This window comes from Accipiter gentilis, chromosome 15, assembly GCF_929443795.1.
Source record: "Accipiter gentilis chromosome 15, bAccGen1.1, whole genome shotgun sequence".
Classification (NCBI taxonomy): Eukaryota; Metazoa; Chordata; class Aves; order Accipitriformes; family Accipitridae; genus Astur; species Astur gentilis.
In genome coordinates, this window is record NC_064894.1 from 31541609 (window position 1) to 31569115 (window position 27507).

At 47.4% G+C, this 27507-nt stretch overlaps 1 protein-coding gene across 1 annotated transcript; it reads left to right on the forward strand.

The window, feature by feature from the left end:
• The first annotated feature begins 1539 nt into the window (after nt 1-1539).
• ARHGEF33 (Rho guanine nucleotide exchange factor 33) lies at nt 1540-27507 on the forward strand. Its single transcript, XM_049817849.1, has 15 exons — nt 1540-1771; nt 5149-5198; nt 11227-11391; nt 13031-13152; nt 14049-14191; nt 15492-15551; nt 16765-16980; nt 17693-17822; nt 19163-19295; nt 20119-20202; nt 21087-21170; nt 21973-22121; nt 22999-23157; nt 24873-25634; nt 27369-27507. The coding sequence occupies exons 1-15, from the start codon at nt 1750-1752 to the stop codon at nt 27505-27507; spliced, it is 2418 nt and encodes an 805-aa protein (XP_049673806.1). The 5' UTR covers nt 1540-1749.

Below are 27507 nucleotides of genomic sequence, written 5' to 3' on the forward strand. Positions count from 1 at the left end.
TTTGCCTTTCCTTTTTGTTCCTTGTCTCCCAACATTGCAAAAACAATTCTGAATTTTGAAACCAGTTCTCAGTGTTAAAAAAGCTGGTCCCAGTTCAACGGCCCAATAGCAAAAGCTTCAGGAATTTGCTATGGCATTGACTAGTCTGAACTGGGAGGAAAGTTTTACAACTTTGCTACTAAACAAGCTGCTCCTGAAGTTGAAGTTAAACGGCTGTTTCGCTCAGAGACCCAAATTTAAGTACCTTCTCCTCAAAACTACTAGAGGGAAGTTTAACTACTGTAAAAAGAATTGCATATTTACGTGTTTCAGAAGCAAATAGCATTCTTGCCATTGTTTGGAATACCTATCAGAAAAAGAAATCTTTTTTTTTTTTTCTCTGCTGAAAAGGGCTGGAACACACAGCAGAGGAGGAGGGGCCCTGAGGGTGCCACCACCCTCCTCCCTTGGGAGTTCCACACTGGACAGCTATCAGGTTGAAAGTGTGCAGCCCCCCAAGCTACACTGCTGACTGTACCAGAAGCCGCTGCTTCTGCAGTGATTTCCTAAAGCCACCCAGCGCCCGTGCATCTTTTGCACCTCTCCCATCTATTTAATGCTATGTGCCTGCTTCCCTGAACACATCACCCCAGGCTTCTCTGAACCACCACAGCCCTGCTGGCACAGCTGTGTCAGCAGAGCTCTGCCGTAGTTACACTGGCCCCTCCAATGCCATTAGCAAAGCTGGTGATAACTCACTTCAGCTTTGGGCATATCTATGTCAAACAGGAATGGAAGTGGAAGGTTATTCTAGACTCCTAAATCAAATCTAGTTTCCTTGTAAGGGGCAGCAAAAGCAGACTTGAATTAAACCCTAGGCAGAGGAAACGTGGATATGGGGCAGTGCCCGTGCTAAAAAGATAAGTGTGAGCTGCTGCAATCCTTTTGTCTGGGGCTCTGCCTGAGCCATTAATCAGGCATTGTCTTAAGACTGTTCCCAAGGTCCTAACCCCATTACCGGACTGATGAGATGCTTTACCAAGGGAGTGACTTAGGCACAGCATCATGCTCTGTTGGCCCTGGTTTCCAGAGAGGCTGCAGCTCTACACATCGAGGTGCCTTGCAGCACTCCTGTGCCTCCAAAAGTCAGGGAGACAACTGACGGAGAAAGCAGACATGGAAGCACAAGTGTCTCCAAAAGTGCTAGCAGGATTGTGCAGCAGCGTTGTGAAGGCAGTATCTCTCTGGCCCAAACGCAAGTCTGGAGGATGTTTTGGGTGATTAGTTGCATAGCAGAAAGCTGCTTCTTCGATGCAAAGCACCCATGCAAGATGTTCATGTGCCATTCAAAATACATCTCATTTTGCTTCTGCGTTTGTACAAGAAGCATCTTGCTGAGCAAATAGTCTCTGTGGGATTACATAGTACCTCTTAATCACCTGTCCACGTAAGCACAAACAGCCTTGGGCTGGGAGGGAGGTGTTTGTACCAGCGCCCACTCTGCTTGCGAAGGCACTGTGAACCCAAACAGATCTTTAGGATGTCTCATTCCCTCTCAAATCCCTCCTCCTCCCTCTGTTTTCTGAACTTTGAGCATCTCCGCTCAATAAACCCTTTCTACATCTTTCTGCATTCAGGGTTCACACCAGCTGACCCATCGCAGGGCTCACATGTGGGCAGCTCAAATCCATGGGATGTTCCCAGTGACCAGCCAGAACCCTCCAGAGTGAGGACAGGAGTCCCTGCGAGGACACACATCCTATAGCAGCCATGGACTCAAACAAACAAGAAGGTAAAGCATCCTCTTATTTCACTTCTTGATAGTATGAAAGACAGTGAGGAAAAAACATGCTCTCATATGACCTGCCTGTTGGCACCAGCCAGCCCCCTGAGAGCATCTCTTACCTACAGCAGCTGTGGGCAAACGTTCCTTTCTTTTAGTTTCATAGAAATATCTGGGGTTTGAAGTTTTTATCTCTTATTTTAGAAACACCTCCCTCTCCCCTCTGGAAAATAATCCTGTGGCATATGTAATGTCCAATGTGGGAAGTCACTTCCCCTCTCTTGCCTCGGACTCACCTCTGCCTTGGGATGTAGAGAGACTTCTGTCAAAAGCTACGTCTTACATGAGGGCACTGTGTTGAGGATCTGCTTCTCTCCCCCACATGCTTTGTTGCAAGGGGTTCTTGTTCACGTCAGTGCCACAACTCAGACTTCTGCACCAGTCCCAATCTTGCAAGCACCAAGATGTATCCAGACCACACTGCCTGCATGCAACCAGTCCTGCCACAGTCAGCAGCACTTCTAGAAAAATCTGCAAAGCTCTGGGGTTTCATGTCCAGGGTTTTAGTGGTTATCGGCTTTAGATGCAGAGGAATGTGAGGCTGGTGGTACTTGCTTTCCACCCCAAACCCCTTGCAGCATTGCGCTCTGCCTTTCCACCTCAGAGGTGACTGTGTCCATACACTGAGGAACTCTTGAAACTATGAGGAACAGGGGAGCAGCTTTAGAAGTGCCCATAACTGTCAGCTCAGGAAGAAAGCCTGGACCATCTCTTTCCCTCTTAAAAGATGCTTGGTGGTGCCAACATTCATTCATGGCATAGTAACAGAAGAGTTAATTTCTCTATTATTATTATTCTCATTTAACTAAATTAGGTCTGTGTACCTAGGCCCCTACACTACAGCAGGCCAAAAAGGAAATTAACTCAGGGATTTTTTCCAATTAATTGGTATGCCCCCACGGGCTGCAGATGCTCACTGCAGAAATTGGGAGATAATCACAAAGCCCCTTGCTTCCCACAGTGCAACTGTGAGGAGCCTCCTCTGCTCTAGCTCTTAGCACTGACTTTATAGAAATGATCTGGATTTTGACTGGGTACATGTAGACAGTGCTTCTGCTCATGCTCATGGCAAAGGTGGGAGGTAAAATCACAGTAGCAGGGATCCTCTCCCCTCTTCTGGTCTTGCTCTGGAGCAGTTCCTCTCTTTGAGCATATCAAAGGACATTACAGACTTATCCGTATCCAAACCCAAATGAAAGATCCCTACAGACTTCAGCAGGACTTGGGTCGAGCCCTCTATGTTATACATCAGATTGAAAAACACCCAAAGAAAATGTGAGGAGAGACCATGGCTCTTCCTTGCTGTGCTGTGCTTCTACCTGACACCTCTAGCCCTTCACAAAACTCAGCATTCAATACATCCACCACTTTGCAAAACCAGAATCTCCCTGTCCTCCCAACATCTGGTTTATACTGTGCTATTAATTAAGAAACATGTCCTCTTGCTCTTTTTGGGTCAGTTGTCTTACCATCCCACAGTAAGAGTCCAGCAGTAACATTTACATCAGAACAGACATGTACCTCACTTTTCTTGATTCAGGAGGATCGCAGTACACACTGGCTGCCTTCTCAAGCCTCAACTCCAGGCATCATGGGAAAGCTTCATCATTCACTTCAGGCCAAAAGTTGGTTTCTAGTTTGTGGGGTTGCAGAGAAAATCCCCACCCTAAAAGACCCAGAAGGGCCAAACCTGAAAATGAAAACAACTGGTCATTTAAAAGATTAAACTTGGGACTTTGTGCGGGCTGGCTGATGAGTTTTGACCCCAAACAGCTGGCAGTTTGGGATCATAGTTACTTCTTCCAATCAGCCTGCTGCCCATTGTTTTCCCCAGGAGAAACCATAAAGGATATTCTCCGGCGGGTCAGTGTCTGACCTTGTTACCCAACCCCACGGCTGCCAGACCAGCCAGCGTGGGGAGAAAGTGGCACATGGGCCAAGAGGGGCAGACGGCCTCTCCTCCTCTGCAAGTCGCTGGAGAATTTGCTCAGGAATCAGGACAAATCCTAGAGACCAGAACAGGGCCAATCTATAGGTGCCCTTGGTGGTAACCCATATTCCCCCTCAGGGGTACAGAAATCAGAACATAGCTGTGCCTTGTAAAGCTCTGACTTCCAGGCTTCAGCCTTCTAATTCATACACTGGCTGACTGTGTAGAGTCCTCCCTGCACTCTTTTCAAGCCTCTGCAGGACTGAATTTCTGTGGTCTTGAAGGCCCAGGTGGATAAGGCACTGAGCATCTGCAGCCAGCATGGAAAGAGGGAGCTTGGCTGCCCCTAGAATTTGGCATGGGGTGACTGGTCATGTTTGTGACTGACAGCAGAAATGGGTGAAGCAGATTCTTGGAGGCAAGAGAAAACCCACCTCACAAAGTGACATTGCCAAGGGGAGGGGAATCAGACGAGGAACTGGGTGGCATGGTGTTTTCTGGGTGCGAAGGCCAGCCAGGGAGCCTGACGTAGGGAATAACATGGGAACCAATGGCCATTGGACTGCAATCCCCTCAAAATGCAACGGCAGTACAACCAGTGATAATTTCTGTTGGATAATTGAAGGTTTCTGCACAGAAGAGACGATGTTAGAAGAGGAGTAATACATATAGACTTATTGGTTTCAATCAAGAACCCATTGATGCCTAGAGGTAATGTCTGCAGTGTCCAAAACACTTCTGCAAAACAGATATAAGCTCCCCCCTGAGCTAAGCCTGTTTCAGAAATTTTAAGTCTAGCTCCACTGTACAAGATCAGGTGGGATCACAAGGCCACAAAAACCTAGAAATGATGAAACTGATGAAAAGATATATTTTCTTGGTGTTACAAAAGACATGATTGCTGCTTGGAATGCATTGTGACAAAATATAACCTAGGGCTTAAAATATACAGATCAGATCAGCCTTTTGTGGACATAATAGAAATATGTACAAATATAGTAGATAATAAAATTCACAGTTTCAGAAGAGAGATGGATCAGTAACGCTTTAGGGGAAAAAACCTATTACTTAAGGTTGGTACACAGAACTGAACTTCACAGGGAGCAATTTAGTCCTAATTGCACATACAAGGTTTCTCACCTCTTTGCATTGATCAGCTTTGGACAGACACAGGAGAGCAGATGAGGTGAATTTAATGTCTGATTTAGGTGAGACGTTCCTGGTTTATAATTGCAGTTTATTTTACAAATGATATGGTGTTCACACCTCCTAAAGTGAGACTTGAGTCTTTTAAAACTGATTTGTACCTCAAGAGGGACTTCAAACCCTCTGTTCCAGTTATTTATAGCAACCATAATAAGTCATTTTAATTGACTGAAGTTCTTTATTCCCACAGGAGAGACTGAAAGTGTGCCTGTGAGTACCCCTGCAACACAGATTTCCCAGGTAAAGATGAGCAAAATGCCCTAAATAACTCAAAGAGTTACTAAAAGATAAACAGTAGTTAAAAAGCTAAATTAAGAGGAAGGAAAAATGTAGGCACTTACAAGGAACATGGCAACTAAAATGTGCACATTGCATGAGTAAATGTCATACCTATCACATCTTGGGCCTCATCTTAAAAGACACTTCAATAAAATTTCTCTGCTCACAACCAGTTGTGTTTAGACAGGTGATTTGTGAGCTCAGCTAATTAACTAGCTGGCATCATTAGCAGAAATTAGAGAATGTCAATTCACTGGGCTGGAGGGAGATTTCATGGTTGAGCTCTGATGAGCTTTCACCAACCCCGATGAACTGTCCCAGGAGCAAGGATGTGTTGATTGACATGGGGTAGGGGTGTCTTCCCCAGCAGGGGCCAAGTCTCTGGGTTATCCTGGCAACCTGTCACAGCTCCCTGGACCATGGGGTGCTCTTCTTGCCTGATAATCCAGAGCAGCTGGGCCAGCCAGAGCATTGAGTCTTGCTGCACATCCCTGGCTCTCCATCCAGGAGCTTGGAAACCCTCTGTTTGAGCCCATGTTGGTTCAAGGTGATCAGGACTTCCAGAGCTCTACAGCCGCTCTTTGAGTTGACATTCTTGCTGCAATCAGCCACCATGGATGCAACAAGATTGTCTATACCACAGCCCAGGGAGCATCCTTCCTGTAAGATGCAGTTTCGGTGTTTCCACAGTGATGTTTCCTATGTATTGCCAGTCTGCAGGAAACACAACAGAGTTTTGAGCGCTTTAAACCTTGGTCTGGTTCAATATGGAACTGCACTCCAAAAGAGAAACATATCCCTGAACTGGAAACCCTGACTATTTGAGACCTCCCTTGTCACCACTGCAACACTAATGCCCATAATTGCTTGTAAGTGCACCATGGCAAAAGTAGAAGATACTACTTTCCATTAACTAGTCAGTGCTTGTCTTGTCTCATCCTCTTTTCCCATGAAGACAGCTCTAAGCAGGAGCTGCAGCTGGATTGCTGAAGGGCCCAGCACAGTGGATCCAACACACATGGAAAGCTAGTACACTGTTGGGACATTGTGCTGGGAACACCATGCACACATGTTGCTTTCCAGAAAAAAACAGCTGAGATGTGGATACCCTAATGAATCCTTTAAATGAAAGTTACCAGCTGGCTGTCCCCTTCTGTTTCAGCAAGGCCCCTATGGACACTGCAGTTACCAAAAAAGACTGCACAGATGTGAAACAAGAGCCGTTTAGTGCTTGCAGCCCCCCTGAGGTATCTCCATCCTCCTCTTCTCTCCTTACCCTGCTGCTCTGCCTTGATTCCTACCATCCTTGCCTAGGAATATAAATACTGGATATACTCCTAGGGCCAGGTTCTCTACCACTGTAAATCAGCACAGCTCTACTGCTTTCCCACTATGAGGCATCGCAAGCCTTCCTAATGCTTAGCTGTAGAAGTGCTGTCCATAAACGTAGGAGTTAGTAGCTGTGCTAGAAATCAGTTGTTCCCTGGTAAAAGCATACATCATGCAGCTCAGAAAAATCAGATCCCGGCTTTGTGGGAAGTGTTGGACTTTGTGCCAGATTAGTTTCAGGCAGTGTCCTCAGGCAGCCCTCTTTTGGGTGACACAGTGTTTACTTACTTCTTCAGATCAGCCACATAAGAAGATGTGCAAAATGATGGACAGTAGATAGGCTGGGGGAAGTAAAACAGATAGTACTCCATGGCCACAGAAGGTTCTGCTCTTTTCTAGGATATATATATGTAAAGAGAAGAATTATTCCTGTGCAGTATTTCTTCATCATGAGCCTGTTTTCTGCTGGTTTTGACAGGCTTCAGCTCAGGGTCCCTGAGAACAGGCCCTGTTCTAGCGCAAGGATCCTAGGCAGCTGCCAAGGGCAGCAGATGCAAATAGCCGTCCTTCTGGAGACACAGAGCCCTGGACAGCCTGGCTAGTGCCAGGTGAGATATGTGGGGACACAGCTACTCATGGAAGGAAGGATTCCCTCTCATCCTCTCAGTGGCAGCCAGGGCAGTAAACTCAGCTCACCAAGGCTCTGCCCTCTGCTTTCCATCCCAGTCCTTCCATCCATAAGCAATCCCTGTCTCCTGGCCATGACCATCTTCCCTCGGCTGCCTCAAAGTCTAAGCAAAGCTTTAGGATGCAGGGACAGTCACTACCTTCTGCAAACAGCTCAAATTGCTGGCACCCACGAAGGGAGGATGGGGAGGCTCTGAAGTTTTGCTGCCTCTGGTCCCAGAAGCAGCATCAGTCCTGTCCACCCTTTGGGGACAGAACAGCAAGTGAGACGAGTAGAGGCTCAGAAGAATATTTCACAGCTGTTATATATAAATAGCTCCACTCTTGCAAAGTAAAGTCAAAACCAGGCCAAGAAATGCTCCTTGTACATCTTCTGATCTCATCCTTCTCCCCTTTAGCCACCATTACTTCTTCCATGTGGTCACAGTTCCGCCCTCCATGTTGGGAAACGCTTGCTCCCTTCTCCAGGTGGACTTCGACAAAGAGTCCATATTCTCATTGGGCTGCAGGACAAGCAAGAGTCACAAATGACTGCTTCTCAGTGTCCTACTAATCAGTCATGCAAACAAGGGAGGAGAATCCCTTCATTTCCCCATGGGAAGCTACCCATAGAGCACAACGCAGTTACTTGGTCTCGCTAGAGATTTTACTTGCGTGGTTTTTCCACACAGAGCTGAAAAACATCAGGGCAGCAGGTAAAATGGGAGTCACAGCCCCCAAGAAAGACATAAGCTGCTACAGATGTATGGCGCTGGATCCCTTACTGCATTGCTTTGTCAGGTTTGAGGGCCACACTCCAAAGGCAGGTGCAGGCTGAAATGTGTATCTTGTACTAAATTATTGAGAAGCCTAAATGCTTTTTTTTTTTGAACAGTTCTTGGACAGCTTCTAAAGAGTCCCTGTGACCATGCAGATTCATATACCCTCTAGGCATTAGTTCAACTTAAGTTGTTAAGGTGTGTTCCTTAACTCCCACAACTTAAATGTTAAGGTGTGTATTTATTCTCATGAATAGGTAAGCCAGGGCAACCCATTACAGTTAAACTGTTGCCAAGTTTCTGTGGTAATATAAAATCTGTAGGTTTTGGTATGTGTTGCACTTTAGAAACTTCAGAAACACTGAATTGGCTTAACTTTCCAGTGTTTCACAAACCTGTGAAATGTCTCTGGTCCTGTAGGCATAATCATTTGGGCAAGACATAAGCATGAGCTGATGCTTCAACTGCTTCCATTTGTTGTAACAGCCCATGGGATTTAAAGGATGATTTTCTACAGCTTGTCATTAGACATGAGAAATTAACATCCACAGCTCAAGTGCTACACTGCGCTTGGCATGAGTTCAAAGATAACATGTTGTTCCTGTACCACTCCACTCAATTTTGGATCAAACTTGCATCCAATGCCACAAGGCTGTTTGTGTTTCCAGAAAGGAATAGAAAATGCTCTGAGCACTGACGGCAGCAGAGGAGGGAGTTCACAGGGTTTCAGCACTTCATGTCCAGCCATACAAGCCCTGGCAGATGTGGCTGATCAGTGTTGCTGGCTGCTTTCATCCATCAAGTGGCAATAAAGAGAAATGCGAGTGTAAGATGCATTTCGGTGTCTGAAATAGCCACTGCAAACTGCATAGGGCTGAGGAAGGATGTACTGGGCAGGATAGACCCAAGTTGGGGTCTGGAGCACTGGGAAGGATACACAAAGAAACCAAGTTAGCACTGTGACTGCAAGAGCAGAGATCAGTCAACAATAAGCACCAAAATAACAAGTGACCGTCTGCTCTTAGATGCAGAGAATATTTTAGTCCAGCCTCTAGTCCTAATCTTTCCTTTGGCTGCCTGAACTCTGCTTTCACAGAGCGCTTCAGTGCACATGGACACCAAAGTCTCTACAGCGGTCCCTTTTTGCTAACTTGCTGATGCCTAGCAGTTTTTGACTCTGAAACCTCTAGATCAGCAATAACTCCCATCCCTGCGCCCTTCACAAAGGATCTGTCTAATTTACTCCCTTTCCGGAAGCATCTAAGGATGACATGGCCAGGCTTGTGGGCAGAAACATTTCCTTTTGGGCTTCTTCTCCCCAGGCACTGTTATCTCCAGGGCCAGCTTCTGGACTGCTCCACTGCTAGCAAGACTTGAGGCTGTGACATATCGATCCTAAAGCAGATCTCTAAAATGGATAGCACAGGATAGAATATAATAGCATATTTAAGTTGGAAGGGACTGATCTGATGAATCACCCCTTTTCACTTGGAGGAAAGTGTGCAATGCCTAGCCCTCATGCAGGCTAGCAGGAAGACTATGCCTTGGCAATGCCAGCTCAGTGTGGAAGTGTGGCAAGCACCTGTGAGCAGGGATGGGAATATTAACATCTTGCACAGTTGCAGTACTTTATATCCCCCCACTTCTCCAGGCAGGTACGTTAGGATGTCTGATGATGCTAACACCATCTGGCTCACTCCCCTAGGCTAAGATAGCAGAAGCAGTATGGTCATTGCCTCCCCTAGCAGCCATGGCCCCAAGCAGCCCCTCTAACCCTTCAGGCTACACTCACAGGTCACAGGGTGACAATTCCTGTGACACTCCTGTGACACAGGAAGGCGTCCACTGTGGCCAGGAAGGGTGGGCAAAGGGGTTGAACCAAAGGGTCTGGAGATCCAGCTGGCCTGGGGAGTCAGGGTTGACTGCCTGAGAAGGCAAGATGTCCTCAGCCTCCTGCTCCCCTCTGACCTGTCCCAGCTCCTGTCAGTCCCATTCCTCCCACCCAGGCAGCTCTGGGAATGTGTGTCCAGCCAGACCAGACTGGGGACTGTGGGGTGAGCACTGGGGTAGGCATGGGAATGTCAGGCAGACGTCCTCTGTAAAGACACTGCTAGTCTTGATCAGAGGAGGATGGTGCATGCCATTGCCCCAAGGTATCGGAAGCCATCTCTGCTCCATTTACAGGACTCAAGCGCCTGAGTTCCCCGGGGTGGCTGTCCTCTTACCATCAGTGCTCCAGTTTTGGACTCAGTTTATAACCAGATGTTAGGCCGAATTTCTGTTGTAAAGGTAAAAACCACTGGTACCGAAGTGCCTTGGGCCGCGACCTCGCCGTGGGCTTTGTGCAGGCAGAACGAGTGCCTTGCTCACAGCAGTGGGGGCAGAGCCCAGGGTTGCCAGCCCCGGCTTCCCCCAAAGAGGGTGTCCCTGCTTAGCCCTCCGCCAGCCGCCTACCTCCCCTCACTGCCCACCTCCACGCCTGCCTTGTCTGCTCGCTATACCGGCCTGGCTCGCCCCGGCCTGGCTCCTGCTTCGCCCAGCTGTCAACCGGCTGCCTCCAGCTTAGGTTGTGAGCTCTTCCAGCAGTGCTAGGGCCTCTAGGGACAGAAAACAGGGAGAGTGGGCACAGTGTCACTGAATACCAGGAGAAAACCTCCCGCCCCCTCCCCATCACGAGTTAAAGAGCTGCCTCCTTCCCTGGAAAGGGCCTGCTGACCAAGGATAGAGCTTCTCCACAGCCCTTGGAGAGCCAGGAGGTGTTAGACCTGTCTGGAGATTGCACCAGCCCCACGAGTATGTGGGGGAGGAGGACTTGCTCAAAAATGGACATGTTCTTCTTTGCTCAGCTGCTTTGGGGATTGATAATCTGGCTGCTGTTATTGCAAACCTTCTTGGCATGTTTCAGGCTGTCCTCTCCTTCTACAGACTGACAGGCTGCAAACTGCCAGGGAGCCTGGAAAAACTCTTTAAGTCTAAAAAGGGGCACATTGACTGCCCAAGACAAACACCTCCTACCCTGTACTGAGGCTGCAGCAGGGGCCGAACCTCCCCCCGTGTCTCCCAGCCATGACAGGAGGAGGAGAAAGAGGACCGCACCTTACAGGATGGGTTATACCCAGCCTTCATGCCACTCTGAACCATGGGTGACCCTCGGGGACACAGCCACCTGCATCTGGGAGGAGGGACTGAACCCACCGTGTTTGTGGTTCCTCTAGTTGCAGGCATTAGCCTCTGAGTTGAAGGCGGGTTTCACAGAAGCGATGCAGGAGCTGTCGCGAATCCAGCATGGCGAGTATGCACTGGAGGAGAAGGTCAAAAGCTGCCGCTGTGCCATGGAAGAGAAAGTGGCTGAGATGAAGAATTCCCTCAACACATTCAAGGTAGGACTGTGACCTGCAGGGGGGCTGTGTACCTGCCACATTAGCTCAGGTGGCACAGGGCAGCATTCCCCTGCCTCCATCAATCCCTCCTGCTTGCAAAGAAAATGAGCTGGCAATCGTTTCTGATGTATCTGGTGCACTTCCTTTGGCTTTGTGTCTACAACTGCCCCGACTGCTCCAGCCCAAATGTAACCTGTGCTCTGGCCTGTTTAGCCTTCCCGATGGGCCATGAGACAGTGCTGCGAACTACCCTGGGCAGAAGCAACCCTTGCTCCGGGTTGCACATGCAATGGGTACACAGCCTGTTCACAGGCTGCCGCTGGGCCACAGTGCCATACCTCTCCCTGGGTCAGGTCTCTTACATTTCCTGCAGGAATCAAAACCACTGGGGAGCAGGGAATTAACACAAAACCCTAAAGCCTTTTGAAGTTGCATTCCCACACGGCTGGGAGGAAGTGCTGCTTGGTTTGATCTGGCCCAAGAGGATAAAGACAAAGGACTGGAGAGAGAGCCTAGCAAGAAGGCTTGATGTACACTTTAAACCAGCCAGTGTCTCCATGCAGAAACTGGATGGCTGCCTGTGAGGAGGCAGGCAGAGGAACTGTTTTATTATTTTTATGGTAAATTTTCCCCATGGGGTTTTGCTGAGTCAATAATACCTTGTGAAGTTAAAGAGGGCTGCTTACTGGAAAAGCCTGTTACTGACCCTGTGACAGGGAAAGATGAATAGCACTGGGCAAAAGGAGCCCTGTGGTCCCAGTCAAGCAAGGGAGACAAGAAGTGTAAGGGCACATGGCAGAGGTCTCAAAGCAACCAGAGGCAGGGTTATCCAGGACATTGTTACAGGGGAAAAAAGGGGTTTAAAATCCAGATACAAGGAATTATGCAAGCAACAGGAGGGGCAAAGGCTGCTCTCCCTCTGCCTCATGCCCATGTTGACTGTCCAAATGTTGAGCTCCCAGTGAAGCCACCTCCTTGTTTGGGGAAAATCCCTCTCCTTTGATTTACAAGAAACTCTTGAGTCTCTCTCCTCCATCCTGCTGCTCACATTGATGAAACCTGCAGGAACTTCATGCATCGGAGAGCTCTACATCTGAGTAAGGCTTAGTTGAAACTGTCTGAGGGAGGACGTGCTGACAGGGAGGTTATAGAGGGCCTCATTTCCTTAGGAAACCAGGCTAAAAAGGCAGTTCCAAGGCCTGACCGGCAAAAGCTTATACATGTATGAGTGATCACACTGGGATCTGAACCAAGTGCAACATGTGAATACACATGCTGGAGAACTGCAGAGGGAAATGTGCTTCCTCAGGCCAACCTCCTAATGCCATTAAAGGCAGGAGTCCTCCCAGTGCTTTCAGCTGGTGGTCGATGAAGCCCGATGTCTCCATCTCCCACCAGTGCCTTAACCATGTGAAATCACGCTGGCTTGGGTGAGTTGCCTGTAGTTGAATTAAGGATTGCCACACTGTACATGGCATGTATCACAGACACTGGACTTGCAAAGGAAGAGGGTCTAATCACAGAGCCACTCTCCACAGCACCCTGAAGCACATCTAGTGCACACCAGGCAGCGTTCAAAGCTGTGCCATGTAAGGCTGATGGGCACCCTGGGAATGCTGTGCTTTTGCCTGTTTCTCAGGAGGAGCTCAGCGATGCAAAGTCAATGATTGAAGAAATCAGTGCGAAGCAGGAGGAAATGCAACAGAAAATTGAACAGCTGCAGCAAGAGAAGCGGCGGGAATCACGGAAAGTGAAAGCTAAGTAAGGGCCCGAACTTGAGGGCTCCGGAAGTGCTAATTAGCAGTGGTGTTCATTTTGTTCATTTCCTTATAGCTTAATTTCTTAAATCTTTTCCTGGCTGATTATTACTGGAAGCTCTACACTTCAGTTCACCCCAGGCTTTTAGGCACGTACCCCACAGAGCAAACACAGCAGAAAACCACCAGCACCTCACTGGGATTCCAACAGCAAAATAGCCCCAGCACCTCTCAGGGAAACCAGGGCTTGCTGAAACACACAGACCTGCTAAAGACATGTTGGGGCAAGAATATTGTTGAAAGTCAGGAGCCTTCACCATTACAAGCTACTGCTAAGCCACCCCCATGCAGACAATAGCACTACAGTTTCCCTTTCCAAGCGTGCAGAACTCAGCGGTCTCCTGATGGTGTAGTCATGCTCTGCTTCCCTGTCACCAGCCTTTTCTTCTCTGAGCAGGTCATGCAGGAGCCTGTTTGCACACTGCTGGGTCACACTGTTGCTGTGTTGAAGCAGACGGCTCATCCACCTTGGCCCTGATTAGCCTCCTGAAAACAGAGTTTTGATGATGAGCATACAGCTGCCTTGATGCAAACACTTTGCAAATCTAGGCTAGCCCCTTAGCTAATTAAGCCATTTAATTAGATGAAATATGTTCTGCAAAAGAACAGATCTGAAATAACCTTCTCCTATAGCTAGTGGAAGTTACTTACAGAACATTGTTCATGAACTGCATCAAAGACAACTCCATCAAAGCCAACTCCTTTCCTGGTCTCTGCTGGAGTTGTCCTACTTCTGACTCTGTGCTTGTACTTATACTGGTGTCTGCCACAACTGTAGTGTAGGAGCTTCACCTGTAGCATTCATACTTTCCAACCGTCTCATTCTTTGTATTTGTACAGAAGAGCACAGAAGGATGATCACGGGTCACAGACAGTGCCTACACCTCTTCAGGGCAGCCCATTTCGATCCATTAACCTCCCAGAACCTGTGCTCATCAATGAAGATTTTACAAGTCTTTTACACAACGTGACTTATGAAAAAGGTAGGAAATAGAGTAGGCAAATGCAGTGCCTTCCTCAGGAAAAAAAATCCAGAAAAAGGTCACTAGGGTAAGAGGACACCAAGTTTTCCTCAAGTGCCAGCAGCACAAGAAGAGAACAGGGGTGCTCCTGGGTTTTTGCATGCACTTTGGCAGTGTCTCAGGATAGTGACCTTGGTGCTGGCCTGGATTCAGGAGATGCTGCTCTGTGAACAATGTCCCAAAAGCCATTGCTTGCCTCCTCCAAGGAAAGGGAAGCAGGCTGGATCTTCTCCCCTGCAATGCTAGTGGCACAGACACAGAGCCAAGTAAGAGCCCCTGATAAAAATACTACAACCTGTGGATTTGTTTCCCTGTAAGGGAGCAGGGCACAGAAAGGAAGATCACAGGGACTGGGCTGACAAAGAACACCTGGTGCCATTAAGGGGCCATACCAGTGGTTGATTTGACGAGGGGTCATGGGAGCTCGTACATACACACACTAGGCTACTGGTGTTACTGCTCCTGGCATATCCACACTGCTAGGAGAATCACTGCCCCTTGTTAGCTGTGGAAGCTGCTAACCCATGGTGTTAGGGTTACACCTTGACCAGGAAAACTGTCAACTGCCAAATACTTGTGAATGTTGGAAGCAAAGACAAGGTGATGGACCAGAGCCTTTTTTAACTTTGGGGGTCTATCACTCTCTTGCTGCTCAGATAGGAAGACACTAAAAACATATACATTTAAAGTGTCAGCAAAGGCAGAGATTGGATGAAAACCACGTGCTGTTTTCTACTGTGTTCTGCTCAGAATCTGCCCCCCCTCTGCCCTCCTCTGAGGTGGTATGTTAGCCCTCTCCCTCACACCCCTCTTGCACATCCACATCTCTCACACACTTCTCCCACTGCCCCTTTCTTTCCAGTCATCTCACTCCTCTACTCTTCAATAAGCTCTTTTCTACCCAAAATGGCAGCCGTGTCTCTGTCAGGCCTCCATCCTCTTGTTCTGCCTGCTGGGTGCCTTCTACCCAACATGCACCTACTAAGCAAGGACGAACCAAGACTGCTCACATTCCTCTGCAGTCATACAGCACCAAGCACACCAAGGACCCCCACATTAGTGTGCCTGCAGGTGCTACTGCAAGAAAGACCACAACAAGAGCCACAACAGTAAAGATCCTCCTTAGTGGAGGATCTAATGGGGGTGTTTCCATAGCAAAAATGTGAAAGACTGTAGGATCTAACCATCCTGACTGGGCTTGGTAGGAGGAAGACTGCTCTACAGCTGTCCTCTTGTAAAATTTCCCTTTGTTCTTCAACAGTGTCTGACACCAGGATCATGCCGATGGGAGAAGGAAGCGTGAAAGTTGTAGCATGTCCAGGTAGGAAAATATTGAACTGTCAAAAAACAGTAGGACACTGATTCAGAGTGCTTACTTTGCTGCACTGAAGAAATGCTTTCAGGGAACGCATTTCACAAGAATGTCTTTCACTTTGCTGTGTACCTCCATTTTCATACTTGCAGTTGAGATATGAGGGCAAACCTACATTCCTGAAGTGCCAAATACCTGACAGACAGTGCAAAGGATTGATATTTGTCAGGGAAAGCCTTTCTGCTGCTGCTGCTTTTGGAGGTTCTAAGTGCCCTTGCAGAAAGGAAGAATTGATGTGGCAAAGAATAACGAGAGTGCCATTTTGCCACTTGGGAAGAGATCGTCTTTGCGGTAACCACATACCAGTAGAACTGGTGAGCTGTTGATTTGCCCACCAGCTTCTAGAATCCTTGTAGACATGTCTGAATAGTAACAGAGGAGTTTTTCTGGCAAAAATAAAAATTGGTCAGAAGTAAGAGAAGGGTAAAGAGACACTATGGATCCTGGCCAGCAAAAGGACACATGAGAACAACCATTAGATGTCTGCACTCTTCACTGGAAGCACTCACTGTTCTCGATAGCTCTTTTGCTTGAACACACTTGAAAAAAAGAGAGAACAAAAGCTACAGAAAATGGTTCATTGCAACCCAAATTCAAAGTATTTGCATTAAAGCAGTTCCAGCCCAGTAGCTCTAATGCACTTGCACCCACCCTCTCCTACCTTTTCTGTGATTTAGTAGCATCAGACTACTGGTCCTGCTGTTGCTGTATAATCACATCACACTAACAAAAATTTTAAAAGCCAGGACAGTTTACATCCATTGAGAATAGCATTTAAATCCAAATTATAATAATACTTTCTGTTTCTACAATACCTAACAATAAGTGTCATAATACCAAGTCCTGAAATGTCCTAGAATCCTGAAGTGCAACCATACTTGGAATACATGTTTTTTCTTTTCTGACATATGTCTAATTTTGGACCTTATTTGGCCTGAAAATAAACACTGGAAGAGTGCAAACCTTGTTCTGCCAAAGTGCTCACCAACTGCATTTCTGTTTGTAAATTAATGCTACGAGGCTATAGCCCTTGTGAAACACAGAGAATGCTTCAAACTCTCCCTCCAGTACTTCAAATGGATGACAATGCAGGTTAGCTGCCTGCTGTAGCATAACCTGTCAACCGAGACATCAAGATCCATACAGCTGTTTGTCATTGCAGGAGCAACCATAGAGACAGATGACAGTCTCAAGCCTTCCTTGACAACAGAGGGGCAGTCGAAAGTACATCTGCCATCAACAGTGTGGAAGCAGCCCAAGGACACCAAGGACTGGGGAGATGAATACATTTCCAAAGAGCAACCGGAACGAGGGAAAGACATGGGCCAAAGCAGATACAGCTCAGCAGACAACATTATATGTGAACCCTCCTTGGCTGGTAAGGACAGAGTGGAAAACTGGCTAGAGAGGCTCAAAGCTGCATTCACATCTGGTGTGAGCTGGTTGGTAATCAGCTTCTACAGAGGGAGACACACAAGCCAGTTTCTTCTGCTAGGGGGGAATGTCTCAGGGCCTCTGGTCTGTGCCATTGACAGAATTGCTCTACACCCAGGACACCCATTCTCCTCTCAAAGACCTGGCAGGTTCAGAGTACTGATGGGATTGTGACAGCGTAGTTGCTTAAGTGGGTGAAAAATACAACTTCTCATTCTGCAGGAAACTGGATGTGAATCCCTGGTATGAGTTGTTTTGCCTTTGATTGCTTGTTTTGTTATTCTTGGGAAAAAAATGGTATTCACAGGGGAAAATACATTTGCTTTGGAGCTTTCTTAGCAAACTGTGGCTCCAGTCATGTCTGGAGCATCAGGCTAGAATTTTATATTTTGGGAAAAGTAGACACACAAAGACAAGACATTGGTGTCACTTTTTGACAGTTTCTCCTTTCATGATTTAATGTCAGATCACGAGTCTGACATTTTGCTTGAATCCACTTGGAAAAAAGAGGGAACAAAAGCTACAGAAAATGTTTCATTGCAACCCAAATTCAAAGTATTTGCATTAAAGCAATTCCAGCCCAATGGCTCTAAGATGAGGCTGTCCTTGAGGCCAGCATTTCCTTATTTTTAAACTTAACCATTATCTTCTGGAAGCCAAAAGGCAGAACATCGCTTTGGAACTGCTGGAGTCAGAAAGGAAATATGTCATCAACCTTTCCCTAATCCTGAAGATCAAGGCCACGTTGCAAGGGCCAGATGTGAAAAGGAGCACCAAAGAGAGAAGGTATTTGATTTAGTGCGCTCTCTCTCTTTTGGGGAGTTTTCTTCAGTCAATATTCTTTCTTCATCATCCTCTCTCCCACTTTTCTTTCATCCACAGAGAGATCTTTGAACACTTAGAGCTTATTTCTAGTTGAAAATTTGAGGCACTGGAAGGTTTTTGCAGTGATTAAAGACTATCCTGCCTGTCTTTGCATCTTGTCCACCTTGCATCCCAAACCGTTTCACACTACTTCATTTCAGTCTCCTTCTGAGCCCCATCAGTCTCCTATTCTTCTTTTGCATGCTTCCTGCCTGGATGGAAACAAAGCTTTGTGCATTCACTGCCTGCTTCTCCCAGTGCACAGCTCCCGCTCTAGAAGCTGCTGTGGGCATAAGCCCCTGGCTAGTGGCTGCCATCCATCAGGTATTGATATATACAGACATACACAGGTATTTACACACAGGCACAAGACCAGTGGGGCCGACCCAGCTTAGCAGTTAAACCTAGTTCTTTGCAAAGGCCATTCCCTGTGGCATCAGTCTTAGTTCCTAGGATGGGATAGCTTCCTACAGCTCTCCCCATTCACTCAGCTTTGGCCTGGGAGTTCCCATCCCCTAAACACATTTGGGGAGCCCAGTCCTTGCTAGCTCTCTATTTTTTTGCTTTTTTCCATTGTCCCTAGGAGTCCCATATCCAAGGAGTCATTTGACAGAAGTCCACTGTGGGACACTTGGTACACTGGTTCATGTGGACTCATTTAAGCAGTTACATGACACAGTTCAAACTGAAGCATGATAGTCCAAAGTGAGTTTTTAATTTTACTCTTTTTCCCTGGGATCTTTCCATCTGGTGAAGTATTTTGATACTTGACATCTTCATTCTGATTCTGGATGAAATCAGCATGAAATGACAGAAAAGCAATAGTACATTTTGAACAGCTCTGCATCAAAGGGTTGGCTTGTTAAAGGGCCTGACCAATGAGACAACATACAAAGCTAGGGACCTCTCCGCTAAGCATGTTATCGGATGGCTCAGCACCATGGTCCTGCTTCATTAGCCACAGCAGCATTGCCTTGGGCTTTTTAATTCTGCAAATTCTGGTCAGCTACACAATGCACTGGAGAGTCAGCCTAAGAAACCTTCAAAACATTGTAATAACAGCCTACTGGAGAGGGTACCTGCATGTACATAGCAGCCAAAACAGGGCCTCCTGGTGCAGCCAGGAGTCCAATAAAGGTAGTTGTTAATACCTGTGTCTAAAGCAAGACTGTGCTGACCACCCATGAATGCACACTTCAGCAGTACATGCTTAGGGCTGAGCTTCTGTTCTGTGTAACCAGCCTGATATCGTCTCCCTTCAGTTTCTTCCCCAACTCTTTGCGGTACCTGGTCCAGCAGCATGTCGATTTACTTCACGCTCTACAGGAGCGAGTTCTGAGCTGGCCACGACAAGGGATCCTAGGAGACATCTTCCTGAAGTTAACAAATGATGAGGTATGTTACAGACACCTCTCTTCTGCTATGATTCATGATGTTGTGCTGACAGCCCACAGGTGGGCTGAGATACCTTGCAACAGGGGGGCTGTGCTGTGAAGCCCTGGCTAGGGTAAGGCCTTTCAGTCAGCCTCCTTTGAGGAGTGTCCTAGTGCATGGTAGCCCCTTTGTTGTAGTACTTGGTTGGTCAGGGAGCCCACATGCTGGGCTCACCTGGGGGCATGCAGCCACATAGCACAGCCCTAGAATAAATGCATAAGATCTAGTCTTGGTTGCAGGAGCCACAGGTGAGCCTTGACAGCTTGGACGTCTGTATTCACAGTAAGAGTGTGAGAATAATGTTGTTTCTTATGTTCCCCTTCCCCAATACACTTTGCTCAGAGTTATGACAAATGGGTGGGCAGGCCCCATATCCTATATGGTTTGTAGCCCCAAGTGAAAAAGCACCTCCTTCTCAGGGTGAAGGTCTGCCCAACCCCTGGTGAGCAGTGGGACCTCTCCTGGAAAGATGTGTAAAAACTCACCTGATGCTTTATAAATTTTAGGAGTCTTAAATAAGAAAAGCATCTTCCTCCCCAGCCTCTCTACCCCTCCTATCTGTTATAAAGCTTTATATACTGTGCTCAACAGCTGAACACGTTTTATTAAACAGCCTTTCTTGAGAAGTCCCAAGCCCTGAAAGCTTCACACAGTTAGCAGCTCTGCTGCACTGATGAGCTCCCAGGAGTGATGGTGGGGAATCAACAGTTTCTCATTCTGGCTGGCTCTATGACCAAAAATCTCTCTTAAGTTTCTCTGTTCTTTTCTTTTTCCCTTTTGTAAGAATAATTTTCTGGACTACTATGTTGCGTACCTGAGGGACCTCCCAGAATGCATATCTCTGATCCACGTGGTGATCCTGAAGGAGGTAAACTTCTGCCTGCTTCACAGACACATAATGGCAACATGCAAGCCTGGATCTCGTCCTGTTATGCCTGCCATGATAGGACTCTTCTGCCAATTCACTTGTTCTGTTATCAAATGCCAGTTTCCTGAACGTTGCCATGGCTAACATGCACCTACAAAAGGCAGCTTTAACATGTTCATCACTGTGTGTAACCAAAGCTGTATTTCTGCTGTGACATAAAATAATGTCTCAGATCAAACCTCCCAGAAAGCTTGCCTATGCACATGCTATCCAGACCTGTCCCAGGCAAACAGTGTCTCCTGGAAAATGGAGGACTCAGCCAAACAGGGAGACCAAGAGCGAGGCTGAGAGTGCTTTAGAGAGAAAACAGTCTCTACCATTCAGCTTCTCACACCCTTGATTCTTGGTTTAAACTAGGAAGGTTAAATATAAAAGTAGTTTTAAAGTGCAATAACTAAACCACACTAGCTCGCTTCCAAGACATCTTAATTTAGCAGTCAATCTCATTTTGTTATATTCATTTGGGCCTAAACTAAGAAATTCATTCTGAACAACAGTGCCTATCTGGGGTTTCAGTGAAACTACTACTGCACTTTAAACATGCAACCCTACTTAATTAGGCTGAGTGTCCCTCACAGATAATCACCAGCCTAAGGAACTTCATCCTTAGGACTAGTATTGCTTGTAGAAGGAGTCGCAAATATCCCTTCCAGAAGGCAGATGAAGACTGGTGTATTGTCACGCACAACTGCTGCTTAACTGGCGTGCTCCTGTGAACTCTTATAACTACTTACAGCAAAACTACTAATTAAACCCCACAACCATTTGGAAGCAGACATGTTTTATGGGTGGGAAAGACTCTGAAGTTGTTTTCTGTATTTCAGGTAGAAGAAGAAATCAAGTCTGATCTCTACATTCTGTTCTTCCATATAGTCCAGCGAATCCCTGAATACCTTATTCATCTACAGGTAGGGCCCCAGGATGGAAAGCTATCTTGTTGAACTCTTAGCGCAACGTGCAACTTTTAACTCAGAGCTGGTATTCAGGCCTGTACAGGTACAGGGCTTCTGGCTAACCCAGTGAGCTCTCTGAAAAAAACCAAACCCAACAACCTTTGAAAGGGAAAGCCAGCTGAGAATGGCTTAATTTTTATAGTTTTCACCTGAAGCTCATTTCTATTTGCCAGTTTCTCTGGCCTGACAGAACCAGCTTTTGTCCCCTGGGAAGCCAAAAGCTCTGCCTGCTGCTCTGGGAGAACAGGAGGCCAGAGATGGGGCACATCTACTGTGAGCTCCAACCTAAATCCTGTAACAGAGCTGGCCTCTTTGCTGAGTGGTCCACAAGCCTGTTGGCTGAGGGCTAGAGGCTCCTAGAGCCCAACAACCTTTCCTACACAGAGCTTGCTGATAAAGAGTTCTGGTTCACAGGAGGGTTATCTGAATTGTAGTGAAACATTTCAGACAAGGCAAAAGACATAGAAAGCAAGCACTATAAAAACGAGAGATTGGTTTATTTATCCAATGCTAAACTCAATCAGTGCATCACCCACACATCTCATGATTACATTTACAGTGGTTATTTGTGTATTTGCACTGGAGGCAGGCCTCATCCAAGTCCCTCAGACACTGGTGCTGCCTAGAAAAGCTCCCACTGTGCTCCCACAGGGCAGTGCAGGGCACTCCAGAGCACTAATCCATGGTCCCAATAGCACCTTCTCCCCAGAAGGGGTTAGGACACCCTCCAAACAGCCTGCTCTCCTCTGTGCCCCAGAACGTCCTGAAGTTCACGGAGCAAGAGCATCCTGACTATTACCTGCTGCTGGTGTGTGTGCAGCGCCTCCGGGTTTTCATCTCACACTATAGCCTCCTCTTCCAATGCAATGAAGACCTACTGATACAGAAGAGGAAAAAGCTGAAGAAGTAAGCACAACATCAGCTCATTCTCTCTATCACCAGGGAAAGGGAGGTGTGTGGGAAGCCTGGAAACAGGGAATTTAGGTCCAGGCAAGGTCAACAGGCACATTGCTCTGTTGAAATAAAACAAAGCCCTTTGCATATGAGTGCTGGAGAAGGCCCACTATTGGCATTTGTCCTCCAAACTGAGGTCAGATTTGCGGTGGGCCCTTCTGTCTAACTCTGAGAGTAGAAGGAAAATCAGTTTAATCCTTCTAAACATAGCAGCCATGTTTTACAGGAATATTTGATTCCTTAAGCTGATGGCAAAGTTATTCCCCAGTAGGCAAATACATGGGGACTTAGCTGCTTTGGCAGCTCAGGACCCTGGTGAACACCCAGACTGTTGCCTGAAACCCTCATAGGCTAAGATTGAGAAAGAATAGCATTACCTTATTTTACAGGGGGAGTGGGGTGGGAGAAACAAAAGCTTCCCATAACCTGTTTGAGATGAACTGTGATAGAAATGACCCTGAATGTTGATTCTCAAGTTGAGGTTCAGAAGAGTTCCTTGAAATCAATACTTTTTAGTAAAATCAAAATCTGGTTGCCTTTGCTCCTTGTGATGATTCACTGGGAGAGTAGGGCAAGATCAGACTTCAAGGAAAGCTTGCAAATATGGAGGGTGGTAAAGGGCTGGAGCAGACTGCTGGGGAGGGACTGCTATCAGGAGAGGCATTAAAAGGAGGACAGAAAGACTAGGTGGAACAGGTCCTTCCTTGGGGTGGGAAGAGGTGAATGGGAATATTAAGGTCCCTCCCAGCCCTGTTTTCTGTGATTCTACATGCTCGTGCTCATTCCCTGCCTTATTTCTTAGCACGACGATGGATTTCTCCTCCCTCAGGTCATCCCTGGTGAAGCTGTACAAAGGTCTTACCTCCCAGTGTACGAGCCAAGAGGTTTCTCCAACACCCAGTGCGACATCTATCCGGGACAGTGGGATCCACTCTGAAGAGACAATACAGTCGTTCCCACCAGCACCTTCCTCTGGCACGACAACCCCGTAAGCCTATTATCTAGTAGGCGGCTTTCAAAGTAGGCTGAAAACTCTCTCCTCCCCCATACTATGCCAGTGACACTAGGCAGTTACAGACCAAGACTACTCCCTGCGTATGCATAGAGAGATGAAGGGCTGGCTCCTTCCTGCTATCCACTACCATGTGGCTTACAAGCAGGAAACATTTCAGAGCCCTACCCAGGGCTGTCAATGCTCTTGCTAGCTGTCTTAACAGTGTACCAGGGCAGATATGTATTTGTGTAAGTCTGGCAGTGGTGTGCATAGTAACACTCCGCATTATTCACTGTCAACACTACAAGAGCTAGGAAACATGACCAAGGTCTCAGACTAGCAAAAAAAGTACTTTTCCACACAGCACATCATTGAATGATGGGACTCACTATCACAAGATGTAAGTACAAATGGGTTCAAAAACACACAAGACTAATTCAAGAAAGACAGAGCTACTAGTAGCACCCGGCAATCTTTGGCCATTTCTAGTCTACTGATATGTGCCAACTGAGGTGATGATCAGAGAAGCACACTAGACTTGCCTTTTTTCTTATGTCAGTGATTTGTGGCTGTTGTGCTTCCTTACATCGTTTGACACTAACAAGGAGGGTTTGGCTTCATCATTCTGAGTCTCCCTCAAAAGGTAGTGTTATTAGATCAATCCCTAGCTTCCTTCTCACCAGACTACCCAAGCCAATCTCCCTCTCCTCACAGACATTATGTTCTAGGCCCCCATCTTGGTAGCCTCAGCTGGTGGCTCCCCAGTTTCCCCACATTCATACTGAACTGAGGACCCAACATGGGTCCAGGTGGGGGCTCACCAGCACTGAACAGAGGGGTGGAAAATAACTCCCCATGCTCAGCTGGCCATGCAGCTCCTAATACAGCTCAGGTCAGGGTTTTCCTTGTCTGCCACAAGAACATGCTGTCAGCTCATCTTTACCCTGGCATTGGCTATAACCCCAAGTTCACACCAGGGCTACTGCTCAACCCAAATCTCCCAGCCTGGTTCTGATATATGGGGTTATCTTGCCACAGATGCAGAGCTCTGCACATCTTGAACATCACAAGGTTTCTGTTCCCTCATTCTATTCATTATGTCCCCAGAAGATGGCAGTGGGACTTTCCTAACTAGTGTTCATTAAAGGCCATGGGGGTGGACACCCTACACCTAATACCTCATCCAATGCAGGACTCTCTGCTGACTAACCTGGAACACACAGAGCGTAGGAGCCCTCCAAGTACTCCTAACACACTTCTGGGGACAGAGTCACCCGACCCAAGAGAGGAACCTTGTCCACTTGAGAAGACAATCAAACCACTGGAAAGTAAGACACAGCCCTTACATTACAGAAAGAGAAGTAAAGTAAAAGTCCAAAATGCAGATGAACAGGAGAGAGATGGAGCAGTTGGCTTCTCATCTCAGTTTCTATTCATTTCATGGTGTAGAGTACAAAAGTCAGCCAAAGCTACTAGATAAGCAGTTCTAACCCTGCAAGTTTGCTCCTGCTAACTCAGCCAGGCAATTTCCATTAGTAGCAGCTCTGTTACTGTTCTCCAAGATACGAAAATACCTTTTGGCCTTAAAAGCAAGAGAATAAGGCTGGGGGAGCAAGCAGGGAGGGGGGCTTGTCACACTGTCTCTCAGGCATCCTTTAGTATTCCACTTCCTTCTGGTTTTTTGTTTTGTTTTGTTTCTTATTTTTAAGGCATTTGATGCCCCAGATGAAGAAACCCCAGCCAACCGTGATGGAGAACATTCAGGCTGTAAAGCCCTCTGACTGGGAAATGGAGAGTAGAAAACATGAGAGGCCAGAGAACATCCTTGCATCCTCTCAGCTCACAGAGCAGGAACTCAAGGCTCTGACAGCTCCCTTACAGTCCATCCCTGAAATGGAATATGAAGCACCACCAGCTGATGCGGTGGGAAACACTGAGAGAGCCATCAGGACCTCTGTGGAGCTGCTGCAGGATGCGAGGAACTTTGCGCCAAGCTATGAAGAGTTTGACTACCCTGGGGAAGTTTTCACCCTGCCAGGCCCTTACGAAGATGATGCCTTCCAAAACCTTGCTCTCTTTGAGAATTGCTCCCCAGCGTCTTCTGAGTCCAGCTTAGACATTTGCTTCCTTAGGCCTGTTAACTTTACATCAGAACCAGAGAGGACAGATCATGCCTTACAGCCATTACCCAAGAGCTGCACTCCCGTAAGCAGCAGTACTTACAAGCGTGAGATGTTCCACAGCAAAGGCAAGCAGCTGAGCAGGTCTCTGAAGGAGCTGCCGAGGAGCGCTGAGGGCGTGAGCACCAGACTCTACAGCACACGGAGCAGCAGTGGGAGCCGGCTGCAGCAGAAGCAGGAGAGGAATGTCCAGCCTCACATGATCTCAGCCTCATCTCGAAGCTCCCAAAGGAGCTACTTCCCCCCACAGAGAGGAGCTGGTGAAAAACAGAGCTTTTTGGAAGTAAGGAGGCTTAAATAGGAGGAGGAAAAAAAAAAAAGCAAAAAAAAAAAAAAGCACATTGTGGTGCAGAAGCAGCGGCAGCAGCAGGAGAAAGATATGAGATAGTTAGGGCAGAACATACCAAAATAGCTTCCAAGTCCACACACTCAAAGTCCTCATCTGCGTGTACATGCCCAAGGGAGGGACATGACAGCTCCTTTTCACACACATCTTTCCCCAGGGACAAGCATGGGCTTAAGGCACACAGCTGGCTGAGTGACAGCTAGAACACCCTTGAGACAAGCTAGCCTCTCATGTGTCTCTAGCTGTCACTGAGCTTCGCCCACAAGTAAATGTTGTATCTGAGCAGGGTCACCAAGTATGCACAAAGCTCTTCAAAATTAGTGCTATAGGGTGGCACCTAGTTGAAAAGGTGCCTTTCCACCCGCTGTGAGGAGTGCTGGGTTAAGAAAACCAATGGATATAGTATCAGATCCTCAGCTAGTGTAAACCAGCATGACTTGGCTGAACTCAGCCCGTTTACACCAGCGAGGATCTGGTCCATGGTTTTTGTTTCATCTGCGTTTGTTGCATGGACTGCAGACCCATGCTAAATTCTGTGTGAAAATAGACAGAGCCCAGCAACTGTGTCCCTCAGACAACCACTGGCATGGCAGGGACACCAGGTCTTGCAGGAGCAATGTTTCTGTAGTCTGCAGTGCCTGTTCAGAGTTAGCTTTGAGCTGTCACAGTCAGGGGGAAGATGCCCTTCACACTTCCTGGGGAAAAGGCTGAGGGTGCTGAGGTGCTTAGCTAGTTCTCTCAGTGCTGCCTGGAGAAACACCCTCCTGTTAAAATGAGGCAAGATGCAGATGAGGCTGTAGATGATGATAGGAGGAAGGTTCCAACAGCCTGACTGAAAAGGCAGCAAAGAAGCCTCGAAAGAAAAGAGAAAAAAGCCCAGTGAGTGAAGGAGGTGGTGGAAGGCTGAGCAGGGGAAATGAGGCAGAGGGAGAACAGCCATGGGGACACAGCCCCCGCCACAAACAGGAGCCTGCAAGCTCTTTCGCACTCACCTGCACAGAGCTATGGCCCACAGCAGGGTGCGGATGTGGAGCTAGTCCAGAACTGCAGGTCACAATCTCCCTCACAGAGCAAAGGAGACCACCGTGGCAGTGGGGGGCAGAACTGGAGAAAAGGGACTTGTCCAGAGCCTTGCAGAGAGGAACTCGGCACTCTCCTGAAAGGGGGAAGAGATCTTTTAGTGGCACATTTTTTGCAAGGTGCATGTGCTAATGAAGCCTTCTGCCCCACAGATACAAAACCAGGCAGCAGCAGAGCCAACAGAAGTCTTTCACACCGTATCAGCTCAAGAAACCTGAAGCCTCCCTGCCCTAGGGTAAACAGAGCTCATGAGCAAGGAGAGGGTGGGAAGTTCCTTCAACTGCCTATACTGGCTTGCTCTGTTGTTGGCAAAAGGGACTAGTAAGCTCCCCCTAAACAAAAAGCTTAGCAAGGAAGGCTCCAGTTCCCTCTAACAGTGCTTATCCTCTGCCACTGCCTCAGCCTCAGAGCCAGCAACAAGCTCCCTGCAGAGGTACCAGTGCTGCCAAGGCCTGAGTGACCTGTTGTCTCCCAGCCTTGCCAGCACCTCCTCACACACCAGGTCCCTCCTAGTACAGAGAGAGAGACAGAGAGAGATTGAGAGAAGGGGACAAGGATGTCAGGTTACAAATGCTGGTTAAATTGTCTTTTCCCTTTTAGGAGCTCCATGCAGAAGACAACACCAGGTTCTGCCAGAAGGATGACAATGAGCAAACATCCTTCAGCGACCACAACCCACGGCACGAGCCCAAGGGGGGTTTCCGGAGCTCCTTCCGCAAGCTCTTCAAAAAGAAATAA

Bases quoted from the DNA above. Each gene is read 5' to 3' on its own strand.
- ARHGEF33 (XM_049817849.1), top strand. From the start codon at position 1,750: ATGGACTCAAACAAACAAGAAG. The intron at 22,122-22,998 runs GTAAGCACAACA...CTCCTCCCTCAG, and splicing joins AAGAGGAAAAAGCTGAAGAA to GTCATCCCTGGTGAAGCTGT. The intron at 23,158-24,872 runs GTAAGCCTATTA...CTTATTTTTAAG, and splicing joins TCCTCTGGCACGACAACCCC to GCATTTGATGCCCCAGATGA.